The sequence below is a fragment of the Kwoniella dendrophila genome, chromosome 4 (genome assembly GCF_036810415.1).
Source record: "Kwoniella dendrophila CBS 6074 chromosome 4, complete sequence".
NCBI lineage: Eukaryota > Fungi > Basidiomycota > Tremellomycetes > Tremellales > Cryptococcaceae > Kwoniella > Kwoniella dendrophila.
The window spans coordinates 579,997-592,166 of NC_089479.1; the positions used below are offsets into that span (position 1 = coordinate 579,997).

The 12,170-nt window shown below is 42.8% G+C and overlaps 4 protein-coding genes across 4 annotated transcripts; 3 read left to right on the forward strand and 1 right to left on the reverse strand.

The window, feature by feature from the left end:
- Positions 1-4,508: 4,508 nt before the first annotated feature.
- Positions 4,509-6,692, reverse strand: L201_003352 (uncharacterized protein; the record flags this gene model as incomplete). Its single annotated transcript, XM_066219107.1, has 10 exons — positions 4,509-4,546; positions 4,600-5,079; positions 5,134-5,172; positions 5,226-5,561; positions 5,621-5,649; positions 5,701-5,954; positions 6,010-6,089; positions 6,137-6,159; positions 6,214-6,466; positions 6,530-6,692. The coding sequence occupies 10 exons, from the start codon at positions 6,690-6,692 to the stop codon at positions 4,509-4,511; spliced, it is 1,695 nt and encodes a 564-aa protein (XP_066075204.1).
- Positions 6,693-7,544: 852 nt separating this feature from the next.
- On the forward strand, positions 7,545-9,802 carry L201_003353 (uncharacterized protein; the record flags this gene model as incomplete). Its single annotated transcript, XM_066219108.1, has 9 exons — positions 7,545-8,282; positions 8,352-8,563; positions 8,614-8,812; positions 8,880-8,967; positions 9,010-9,161; positions 9,223-9,279; positions 9,330-9,489; positions 9,543-9,649; positions 9,695-9,802. The coding sequence occupies 9 exons, from the start codon at positions 7,545-7,547 to the stop codon at positions 9,800-9,802; spliced, it is 1,821 nt and encodes a 606-aa protein (XP_066075205.1).
- A 36-nt stretch (positions 9,803-9,838) lies between these two features.
- Positions 9,839-10,528, forward strand: L201_003354 (uncharacterized protein; the record flags this gene model as incomplete). Its single annotated transcript, XM_066219109.1, has 6 exons — positions 9,839-9,850; positions 9,908-9,945; positions 10,002-10,103; positions 10,155-10,182; positions 10,233-10,376; positions 10,424-10,528. The coding sequence occupies 6 exons, from the start codon at positions 9,839-9,841 to the stop codon at positions 10,526-10,528; spliced, it is 429 nt and encodes a 142-aa protein (XP_066075206.1).
- A 51-nt stretch (positions 10,529-10,579) lies between these two features.
- Positions 10,580-11,871, forward strand: L201_003355 (uncharacterized protein; the record flags this gene model as incomplete). Its single annotated transcript, XM_066219110.1, has 11 exons — positions 10,580-10,599; positions 10,655-10,708; positions 10,758-10,895; positions 10,947-10,990; positions 11,043-11,056; positions 11,121-11,129; positions 11,187-11,203; positions 11,266-11,488; positions 11,544-11,561; positions 11,616-11,739; positions 11,795-11,871. The coding sequence occupies 11 exons, from the start codon at positions 10,580-10,582 to the stop codon at positions 11,869-11,871; spliced, it is 738 nt and encodes a 245-aa protein (XP_066075207.1).
- Between the last annotated feature and the right edge of the window lie 299 nt (positions 11,872-12,170).

Here is a 12,170-nt window from a genome sequence, read left to right on the forward strand (position 1 = left end):
GTCCGGTTTTGGTTCATCAGCAGCAAATGCGACGACATTCATTCTGGTAGATCGACACTTAAGCTGCTTGTTCTGGCTGTCTACCCCGACGGATTGTCTTGCTCATTCTCTCTTCCTTCTTGTTCTGAGCAGTTCTTTTTCGATCGATTACATCATCATACTGGGTCTGATGAATATTCTAAAACATGCACCACAGTATAGACGTAATAGATGTATCTTTGTTTGCTCCTAAATATCTAGTGCTTCTCTGTTAGCGAATGCTTTCTTCTCTTCTGCTGCCCCATATATGTGGTTGTTTTGACTTGGTTTATACGCAAAACAAATTTGCTCTGTTCCTGTCAATGTTCCTCTCACTACTCAGCGTCCCTATCTCTGAGGTGTACCTGTATCTGTCATACATTGATCAGCTTCCATTTTACCGGGTTTCTTGGTGCACGCTTATCAGATTATCACTCGTAATTTGCACTGGATTGATGCCTGAATAGTTTTTCGATTGTCACGCATCCTTCGCTTGCCTACAACCTTGGATTTAAATGCAGTCACAAACATATCCTTCTGATCGGTTTGGCTGTATCGTTCCCTCTGCTAACGAGAATGTCTTTGCCGTTGGCGTAAACCCACTCAGTTGAGATGAAACGGATTTTTTTTGTAGCTATCGACCTGAATGAGATGGAATTTGTCAAGTATGTCAAGGATTGATAGTGGAGCCAAATGATACCATACTCTATTATATGTTGTTGTCAGGGCACCGATTCCGAGTATGTAGCGGGAGAGTATAAGTCCTGATTGAGGCCGGTAGACTGATATGGTTTATTACGCTTGGATAACAATTGACTAGAGGTTATCATTAGACTTCTGAAGGTGGTTGACTATGATTGGTGAAGATAGTCTTGGAAGAATCAACCAAGCTTGTTGAGTTGGAATCAGGTGATATCAGTTTAGAGTAGAGTAAACCATTTAAAGACTATCTATGAAAAAAAATGGAGGATAAAGGGTGGCTATGGTGAGGATGTGAATGAGATGACTAGGTTGACTAAATTGATATTAGGAAAAAGGACCAAAGAGACTGTGAAATGTCCAGCCTTTACATGCCTTTCATTTCCCGTTTGAGGTTCTTATTCCGGTGACTAGATTTCCATTGGTTTCCATTGACGTTCTTCCATTGGTGAAATTTGTTGAGCCTTTGACGGTGGTATCAGCCCAATGGTTGGTCCCAATGGCAGTTGTTGGTGAAGCTACAATGTGTACTTAGCTTTGGTAGTATTCCATTGTATAATGTCCATTTCTTGCCTCCCATTGATGATTGTTGGATGTGTATTACCCATTATTCTATCGTACTGATATAATTCTACATTTGTGATATCATTGAACTTATCAACAAACAGCGCTGCTCCTGCTAAAGACCGTGTTTGATCCGGCTTGAACGACCAGTCATACTGAAAGTTCTGTACATGCTAATTATCTCTTATCCCTCTTGTGTATATAAATTGATTTGGGCGCATGCACTACTTCGCAGCGCTCCTTCCAAAAGAGGCGATAGGCTTTGCAGCTTTGAGAAACATTGAAGGGCAAGACGAAAAATGGATGAATATGCAGCGAGGACAATACAAATATCATAGGGGGAGACACAGAAAGAACAATCTATGTATCCAATAAAAATCCAAACGGCGACGAGATAAAATTTCCACCATATCCTTGATCACCCAAACGATACAACCAGGAGAAAAGCAAGAATGGCAATTCCTGCTGAGAGACTAAAAGGACTGATAAGGTATACGAGGTGGGATTCCAATTGACAAGGGGATTTTGTGAACTTGTGAAGGACTCTACTAACAATGAAATAATCAAAGACTATCTGCTGGAGTAGAGAATTGGCAATCTATGATGTAATGATGATTGAGGCAGTTTTGAGAAGAATGGTGGAATTGGTTGTTGAGAAAGGCAAGGCAACTGGAAACGAGGGATTTTCGAGTCGTATTTATCCCGTTTCTGAGACCTATCTTGAATTGCTTCTCAATGTTTGCTGAGCTTAATTTGATCAGGCAGACTATCCGCAACTGTTTACATATAATCCTCGATTTAAATCAAGACTTTGTCGATATACGCCGGCTAATTACTATTCTGATAACCGATTCTGAAAGTCTGTTGACGCCAAACGTGCTGTTATTATGATTGGCCTTGACACGTCATGTGCTGTTAGCAAAATATAACTAATCTGAGCGAACTGTTCAAGAATGTCAGGTACTCAAAAGACTAGTATTTTGTGCAATTTGAATGTACATTCCAATTCTTGTGTTTGTTGTTACAAAGTGTAAAACAAACGTGTAAAGTTGATCTATAGACAGCGCTTCATTCTTCGTGCCAAGCAAAGTATAAGCGATATCAAGATAGATGCGACATAGAAAAAGGTACTTGTTAGATTGTGCAGGTGGTCTGTGGCGGAAGACAGTCTCACAAAAATTGTAGTAGATAGCAGTTTATATTCGACTATGATACATCATACAATTCAAAGAAGTAATGGTAATAGCTAGGAGGCTAACGGTATGGCCGAGGCTTGAATGATGTCTTTGAAAGGCAAGCGAGATACTCAGCGTTAGTAGAATGGAGGAGGGACGACAGGCGTTGTAGCTTCTAAGAGATACCAAAGGCGAATGATGTTGTATGTACTAATATAGAGACAACTATAGGAAACTCATAGGGGGACTAGGAGACAGTATACAGAATAAGTGATGTATATCCATGAATGACTAGATCCTATTGTCTACGATAACCAATAATATCTTTTGATCATTCGACTATATCTGTGATTTGTGAACGATATGAGGAACCTGAAGATATCAGCGAAAGGCACCGATTTTTTATTCATTACATGACTATAATCCTTGTCATTGGGTCAAGCCGACATGACAAGCAGATCAAGAGTTTGAAGAGAAAGTGATGCAATGATTTGTTGTATTGTAGTCAATTTTGCAAACCATCTGGTATCATGCCCTTTGCGTCGGAAACGTTATTTACAAGAAAGATGGTTCAAGAATAGCTGTGGAAACAATTTGTCCTGATTGTTTGTATCTGCTGGGTTGTAATACACGGTGCTCAAACATTGTGAACTAACTGTGACGTTGTCTGTTTGCAATGTGCAGTAGCATAGGCCCTACAATGAAGATCGCTTGTAGGGATTCCTGGTGTAAACCAACAATTACCAACTGACATTGTGGACTAATTGTTGGAATGAGCCGCTTAGATGCTCTTTTGTCGGCTAATCACGTAAGTTAGAACGTGTTACTAGTTAGATAACTTATCCCTTAATCAAATCTATCTCTTTTCTCTTTTACTTCTTTCTCTTTGACGTACATCATATAACTTAACACTAATACCGTTTTCGTTGGAATCAAGCGTATCAGTGTATTTAGCACCTTTTATACCTTTATGTTTTTCCTCTTTTACCTCTTTTCTCTATGATGCATTTATCTTGACATCACATATACCTGACAGTCTTCTGGCATCATGTTTACCTACTGACAACGAACATTGCGTCAGGATGTGACAAAACACACCATCGACATAAGAGGCTAATCGGTTTGGTTACATCAACACACGAAGAATCCGAGCATATTTAAGCGTTTTCAAGTCCGTATATTGTACTTGTTTAACACAATCATTCATCTGATACATAGACTGATCATTGTTTTCGAATTGACGGTCAAGTAATCTTCTAGCTAGATGTTTTGCGCATGTGAGGTGTTTTGAGAACGCTGTATACATCATGCACTCAAGGAATGTAAGGTTTTTCCGGGCGAAGATTAGCAAGAAGGTGAATATAAGCTGATGAGATAGTCGAGAATGTTTTGTGAAGTGTTAGAGCCGCAATTGGTCTTCAGACCTCCAAGCTGGTTGTTCTCAATGATTGCATAAGCCGTTGATGCCAGCAAACAACTTTTGATATGTTGTTTGTGGTTCATCAATTCTACACAGTTTATTTACACTTTATTATACTTTGGTGAACAATTGGTACTCTGTCCTTACGTACCATGAGCTTGAAGATAGGCCGTCTCTCCCTGGGAATCTGATTTTCAGCTCACTACACCGAGACTAGGCGGTCTAGATTGAGATATGTCTTGAAGGCGTGCTCGAGCAATGCTCACAGATGAGATGCGTGTTAGTCACTTTATCGTCGTGTGCATTAATGTGATCCTTCACTACGTTGACGGTCTTGCAATTTGCACCCAGCTGTGAATGAGAAGGCTCTAAATAATTGTTCATGAATTCATACTATATACATTGTTATAAAGCGTGTTATATGTTATGTACAACGGGAACGGCTTTCCATAGGTTCGAGGTTACTTGCGTTCAGCCTTTTTACAGTGAGGAATAATGTTTGACTAACGATGCGTGCTGATGATGAGATCTGCCGATGTGAAAGCATCTAGATTTATCAACAGAAAGTTGGAATAAAAGGATTTTGGAAGACTGCAGTAGTGCGATGGAAGCAGGTCTGAACAAGTGGCGACCTATTTTGTAGAATGATGCCAGAACGCAGGCAAAATATCTGACATTTTCGTCAACGTTATCCGTTTGTCTCGATGTAGCTTGTTTACTCACAATCCTTAGCTTTGAACGTCCACCATTGAGTGTAATTGGTTTCGGAGCCTTCCTCTTGTCCCATGAGACCCCATCTGCCACGAAGTCCTGCGCCAGGCAATCGTTCAGCAAGACCGGGGTTGTCATCGAAGAGATGACTCTCGACCCAGATAGATACCTTGTCGGGCTCATCGATCGTGGCTTTTTCCTGATCCAGTGGGTGAGAAGTGGTGACAGCAGGGCCACCGGAATCACTCTCTTCGTCTTCAGATCCTTCGTCATCAAATTTAGGTCGAAGGATTCGCCATTTTTCATTGGGAGTCCAAGGAGCAGGTACAGTAACGAGTTGATGACATCTGCTAGCGTAGGCAGGTATGTCGGCACGAGGTTCAGCGGGAGGGAGCACAGCCACTACCCGTCGGCGGCTGAAAGGCAAGTACTGGATGAGAGAAACTCTCTCGGGATTGAGCGGGTGTGTTAGGCGGGAATGACTTGAAATAACTGAGGAGATGCGCATTAGCATGGTTCAGGACAGGGTAAACTTGGCTGACCAACCTTCATCTTTCCCTAAGGGAGCTGGGCGATCGTCAATGACTACAAAGGCATTGTCAGCTTTTTCACATTGAGCGGAATAGTCAAGAACATACTGGGTTCTACAGACCATCCGCCGTTATCAGAGGTCTCCTCATCCTTAGTCGATTCCTCCTTATCGCTGTGATCAGCGGTATTTTGGCTTCCCCAGGTGATCACTTCTTTTTCTAAACCACCCCTTTCTGCTCCTCCCCAAGCACCACCATATAATGTCCAAGCAGCTCTGTTCCAGCCAGGGCCATGGCTGATGGTATCTTCAAGTGCTTTAGCATCAAGAAGAGCTTGTGGAGCGGAACGAGCGATGTCACGGGCTCGGACTAACTCATTTTTTAGCGATGCTTCAGGAAAGACTTCATAGTGGATCAGGAACGACATGAATGCGGCAGCGATGACTAGGGCCGAATTTATCACATCAGCATTGTTGCCTTTGCTTTCTGATATGCTAACTCACCCGTGAATTTATGTGCGGGTTCAAAATGCCTTTCATACAAATTCAGCAGATAGACTTTTCATTCCGACAGAAGCACTCACCATCCGGCTTCAGCTTCTCTTCGAGCTAATGCGAGAAGACCTCGAATACTGATCTCTGGTTTTCTCAATAGCACGCAGACCTCTTCTACTTCGTTGGGGACAGAAGATTGATCGTTATCATCGAAAGCTGATGGCGCAAATTCGTTGTCCCTCATTGCATGGGATTTGGGACCAACGTATTCCACGCCATATGGACCGGAACCAGGCCAATGGTTTCCCCGAAAGGAGCTTTTTAAGCCGAGAGCGTTACGGAACTGGTTTTTATCAGCTGAAGGCTCCCACGCGAAGCGCGCAGAATTACTGGCTTACCAATTGAAATAGACGTTTATTCCTATGAAATTGAAACTCTGAATGCCGGGAATACTCAAAATCTTGTACTGCAGATAGCACTACAAAGAAGTCAGCCTCGAACTAAAATGAGCGGGACATGGCGTACGTCGGCTGAAAGGTGGAATCGATCTGCAATAGGTACGTCAGCTTGAATCCAAAAGGTATACATGACCATTTACTCACTCATCGTACAGCGATTTACTCGTTCCCTCAGGCTCTAGCCAAGAACTGTCATGACCAATCTTCCAGCAATCTTCCTGGGGCACTCGGAAGCCTGGTCGACCGGTAGCGTCTTTCTTCCTATGCTGTGCCTCTCTTCTCTTCGCTTTCTTATGTTCTTCTTTTTCCTCGAAAGAAATACCTATTCCAGCGAAGGGATGTCCCACAGAGATTAAAGGGGTGTCCGTCTTGTCATGTGGGATTGTATTATGTGTGGCTAGTGTAGTCAACGTCAGTTCGCAATTGAAGGGGATATTTCATACAGTTATCTCAGACATACTTTGGAGTAAACCATTCGCTTGAGTGTTACTTGTCACCCATACACCTTCGTCACTCCATTCTGAGAAAACTTTCAGCTCGAGACATGGTGGTGGAGTGAAAAAAGGTGGGAAAAAAAGTTGATATTTAGAGTGGACATCTGCTGTTACACTCATGTGGTCCATATTGAGAACCGATTAGCTGCTAATCGGATTTAGGAGGGATGGCAATTGCCCGTCAGAAAGACTTGTGTTTGAAAGACTCCAATGTAACTGTTAGAGATTGACAATTAGAAGGAGTGAGAAATGAGGAAGAAGAGATAAAGAAAAGGAAAAACAGGCCGAGTAAGAAAACCGAATGGTAGGGAAGAGATTGCGAAATATGCAGAAAACATTATAATCTGGAGGGAGGAAACAAGGAAAGGATGTTTAAACTATACACGTAGATTGTTTTATTACCTACAGTATCGAGTAAACAATTATTAGGTCTGTGCACTCGATGCATACCATCAACATGATTATTTTCATGCACATGCAAATGTTACACAAACCTCGAATGATCAGCGGTTTAGAGCAATCTTATAAAATATAAGATTGATCTTCAGAAATCAAACATACACGTCATGCGTCTATCCCACGTGACAAGGTAAAAGAGGAACTGCATGCATGCATGTAAACAATCATAACGTAAAAGCGAAGATTGAAAGATAAAATAAATAAATAAACAAACCCCAATAGAAGAGTAAGCCTTCAGCCATGATAACAATGTCAAACTGACTGGTCACTCTTTTCAATCGTACAATTACGCTTAGCTTTCGTATCGATCACACAGGTTGCGAAGGACACTCCACAGAATTCCAACTGCACAACTCAATCACAACAATATCACGAGCGGATCGTTAAAACCAAGATTCTTGTGAATAATCTCCCTCCTATTTCGACTCTTATTGACACTCCCTTCGTCTTGGCCTTCATAGATATTGAGAGCATCTTCAGTGCGCAACTTGATCATTCTGTATTCAAGGACAATCCTCCGATATGCCAGTATCATCTCGTAAACCACCTCCTCCAAATCCCCAGCAGTATCTCGCAGCCGCCAACTACTCTCACTCGACAGATGGCCACTCTCCTGTTTATAGCACAAATTCTCCCGGACTATCACGAAATCCCTCTCCAGCACCACCTTATGACAACAGGCTCAACAGAAACTCTGATCCATTCAATAGAACCCGCTTGTTAGCTTACGGACCATCAGGGCCAGCAACAGCTCCAACAATAAATCCCACCTACAATCCACCATATGCTAGTCCGCCTCCTCAATTGCCAATGGCGTCGGGTCGGCTTCCTTTCTTCGAGGCTGCGTTGGCTCGATCCCGAGGAGAAGCAATCCCAGAGACTAATATGCAACCTGCTTCCCCCTATGGTCAACCGTTGCCGTCCTATCTACCTCCTCCTGATCCAAATCATCCTAACCTCGCCATCGGCTTCACTCAATCGAACACTGTTAGGTTCGCAGCTGCTCAGAACAATAATTATGGGAGAGAAATTTCTCGGTCTCCATCGCCAGGTGTAGACGAAAGCTTTGATCAAGGTTATGAGGGATCATATAATTATGGCGGTGATCACGATGTGGAAAAAGCTCTATTGGATAACGAAGAGAATGTTGTACATCAGCTACACTCGTCTACGGAGCAACCTTGGGATGAAAAGGCATCAATCTACTTTGGAGAGGATGAGGGGGATCTCTCACTTGCCCCATTTAACCACTCGCAAGGCGTAAGTCCAGTAGCAATACCAAGTATACACGTTCGAGGGCCAACAGATTCCACACTTTTCTCATTGCAGCAAGCAGATATGCACACATCAAATACACAGCATTTCGGACCTGCTCCTACTGGTCGGGTAGGTAGAAGAACTCACAATGCGGCTGGGCATCGCCGAATCAAGCAGTCAGCGACCTTGGATGAAAATGGTTTCTTCGCAGTGGATATGCCTATTCCCACAAGACTGGCTCAGTTCTTACCAGTTAAAGGTGTAGAAGAGCAAAAAAGTACGAGGTGAGCGTGACATAATAAAACATGCGGGTGGCTGGCTGACTACCAAACAGATACACAGCGGTAACAACGGATCCAGATGAATTTCCAACGTCCGGTCTTCGTTTGCGTCAGAACACGTTTGATCCTCCTCGGCAAACAGAGCTTTTTATCGTCATAACCATGTATAACGAGGATGCGGAGCTGTTCTGCCGGACTCTGTACGGTGTTATGAAGAATGTAGCCCATCTCTGTGGTAGGAAAAACTCAAGGGTATGGGGAAAAGATGGGTGGCAGAAGGTGAGTATAAGACAAATAAGGTCGTAGCTGATGGTCACAGGTCGTGGTCTGCATCGTAGCTGATGGTCGAAAAGCTGTCAACCCTCGGGTACTTGATTGTCTAGCCGCTCTGGGAGTCTTTCAAGAAGGTAAGATTTCAATGTGCTATCCGGTTGCTGACTTTGCTTCAGGTGCAATGACCAACAAAGTCAAAGATCGGCCAGTCACCGCCCATGTATTCGAGTACACTACCAGTTTTGCTCTAGATGCGGACCTTCACTTCAAATATCCGGATAAGGGTATTGTTCCTTGCCAAATTATTTTCTGTTTGAAAGAGAAAAATGTAAGTCTAATACTTGATTTGCTTGCTGCCGTCAACTGACACTGAGCTCGCCCTTTATTAGGCTAAGAAAATCAACTCTCACAGATGGTTTTTCAATGCTTTCGCGCCTTTGCTATCCGTAAGTAATTCCACATGAGATCCGACAAATGCTAACCAAACATTGATCAGCCAAATGTATGTATCCTTCTTGATGTGGGAACACGTCCAGCACCCAAGTCATTATACTATCTGTGGAAAGCTTTCGACCTGAACTCAAACGTTGGAGGAGCTTGTGGTGAAATCGCAACTTTCAAGGGCAAAACATGGCGGAGTCTGCTCAATCCCTTAGGTGAGTGGACGACAGAATCTGGCCATAATTGCTGTCTGACCAAGCATACGTAGTCGCGGCTCAATGCTTTGAATACAAGATGTCGAATATACTCGACAAGCCGATGGAGAGTCTATTTGGATACTGCTCAGTACTTCCTGGTGCTTTCTCTGCTTATAGGGTATGTGTATATGGCTAGAAGTGATTTATACTGATCTCAAAACAGTGGATTGCCTTGCAAAACAATTCGGACGGGACTGGTCCTTTGGCGTCTTATTTCCAAGGAGAAAACCTGCATACTGGAAAAGCTGATACTTTTACTGCCAATATGTGAGTTATTCAATATGATGGCGAATCACAGCTGACCCCGATGGCTCACAGGGTAAGCAATTCTGCATCGATTCTGCTCGTTTATTTTCCCCTATTGATCAAACTATAGTACTTGGCGGAAGACCGTATTCTTTGCTTCGAGATCGTGTAAGTTTACAGGAACAGAAAAGGTGAATTTAATTTAATCTGACAGCTTAAAAAAGTGCAAAAAAGAAGGCAAACTGGGTTTTGAAGTTCGTCAAATCTGCTGTTGGAGAGACTGATTGTCCAGACACAATCCCGGAATTCATAGCGCAGCGTAGAAGGTAAATAAACTTAGACATCATGCACAAAGAACATCGCTGACCCGCTTTCAGGTGGCTCAACGGGTCTTTTTTTGCAGCTGTAAGCTTACACCATATTGCTATCAGTAAATTGCTGACTATGTGGTGTAGGTTTATTCACTTATCCACGTTGCCCAAATTTGGCGCTCCGACCATTCGTTGATGCGAAAGCTTGCTTTGATGCTGGAGTTTGCATACAATGCCCTGAACCTCCTATTCTCCTGGTTCTCCTTGGCAAACTTTTACATATTTTTCGTGAGTGTGAACCGTATTGATCAGATCGGCAGCTGATCTTCTTGTAGGTCATTTTGACAAGAGCGCTTGAAGGAGAAGCCTTTGACATCCCACACATCAACATTCTGAATTCCATTGCACAGGTACGCGACAACCGTCTATTATCTCGCTGACCAGAATAGTACGGTTATCTAGGTGCTCTTGTCGCATGTTTCATTTTCGGTATGGGTAATCGACCTCAAGGGTACGCTTCAAGCTCGAGATGTAGCTTAAACGATCTGCTGATCCACCAAATCTAGTTCCCCTTGGAAATACAAATCAACCATTTACTTTTTTGCGATCCTAACGACTTAGTGAGAAGGTCATTCATATTCCGTGATAATTTGACTGACGTTCTTTCAGCATGCTTGTTGCTGCCGTTCTTTGCACAGTGCAAGCGATAAAGAACTTTGACAGCCCCATATTTGCGCGAATGGTAGTGTCACTCGTGTCCACTTACGGTATATTCATCGCAAGTAGTATCCTGGCCTTAGACCCATGGTAGGTGGCTGTCACAAACCCTAGGTGATACTGGAGCTGATCACTTTTTAGGCACATCCTGACCTGCTTTATACAATATATATTATTTTCGCCAAGTAAGTACGAACATGACCCATAAGAGAATACTTGACTAACGAGAACCTGTAGCTTACGTGAACGTGGTGAGTAAGGTCCATATGAAGAGAAAATGTCTGAATGCTTATATTGGAATTGTCCGATTTCTAGCTAAACGCTGTAAGTATTCTCACAAAGCTTCTCCACCTAAAACTGAAACTGACTAGCATTTTCTAGTATGCCTATTCGAACCTGTAAGATGCTATTGCTTAATCACTCTACAGAAAATATCACTGAATGACATTCATACTGCCAGTCACGATTTGTCTTGGGGAACCAAAGGTTCTGACTCCGCACAGGAGAGCGATTTAGGCGCTATTCAAGGTGTGGGCAAACATGTTGAAGTTGAACTTGTATCGGCACAACAGGACATCGATATTGCTTATCAGGATGCGCTAGACAATATACGTTTGAAAGGCAGTCGTGTTGAAGAGTCTAGCAAGAAGGACAATTCAGAACAGGCGCAGAAAGATGTTTATGTAAGTTTCGATAATGGATTTGACAGCTACAACTGACTCGGCGATCCTAATTTAGGCAAACTTCAGGACGAACGTAAGTTTGAGTTTGACCAATAGTAAAGAGTGCAAGCTAACTGAGAGATCGCAGCTCCTTCTTTGTTGGTCGCTATCCAATGCATTGTTGGCTAGTGTCATTCTGTCAGGGGGAGTCACTTCTACATTTGACGCATCAGGAAACTCGCGTACTGCCATCTATATGTTGATAATTCTGAGTGAGTAGTTCGGCTATTTCCACAGCGAGCGCTGATGTATCGTTAAAATGATTAGTTTTCGTCGCCGGGATGGCTTTGTTCCGCTTCATATGTTCCACATTATACCTCATCATCAGACTGTTTGCCGGATAGAAAGAACAGGGCTATGAATATATAGTAATGTAAAAAGTGATCTATACTGATAATTTACACTGTAGATCATAGAATATAGATAATGCATGCATAAATGAACGGTTCACTGCACGGAATAATGATTGTCAAGTGACCGAATTTGTCGAAGGCACCATTTCACTAACGATTAATGAACGCGCTTCAATTGAACCGCTTATCTTTCTGAACTTTGCTTACTTGCTCACTCTTAATCCTCCTCTTGATGTCATATTCTTCAACCAGACACGACAGAGCTTCTACAATCCTGGCGGAGATAGTTA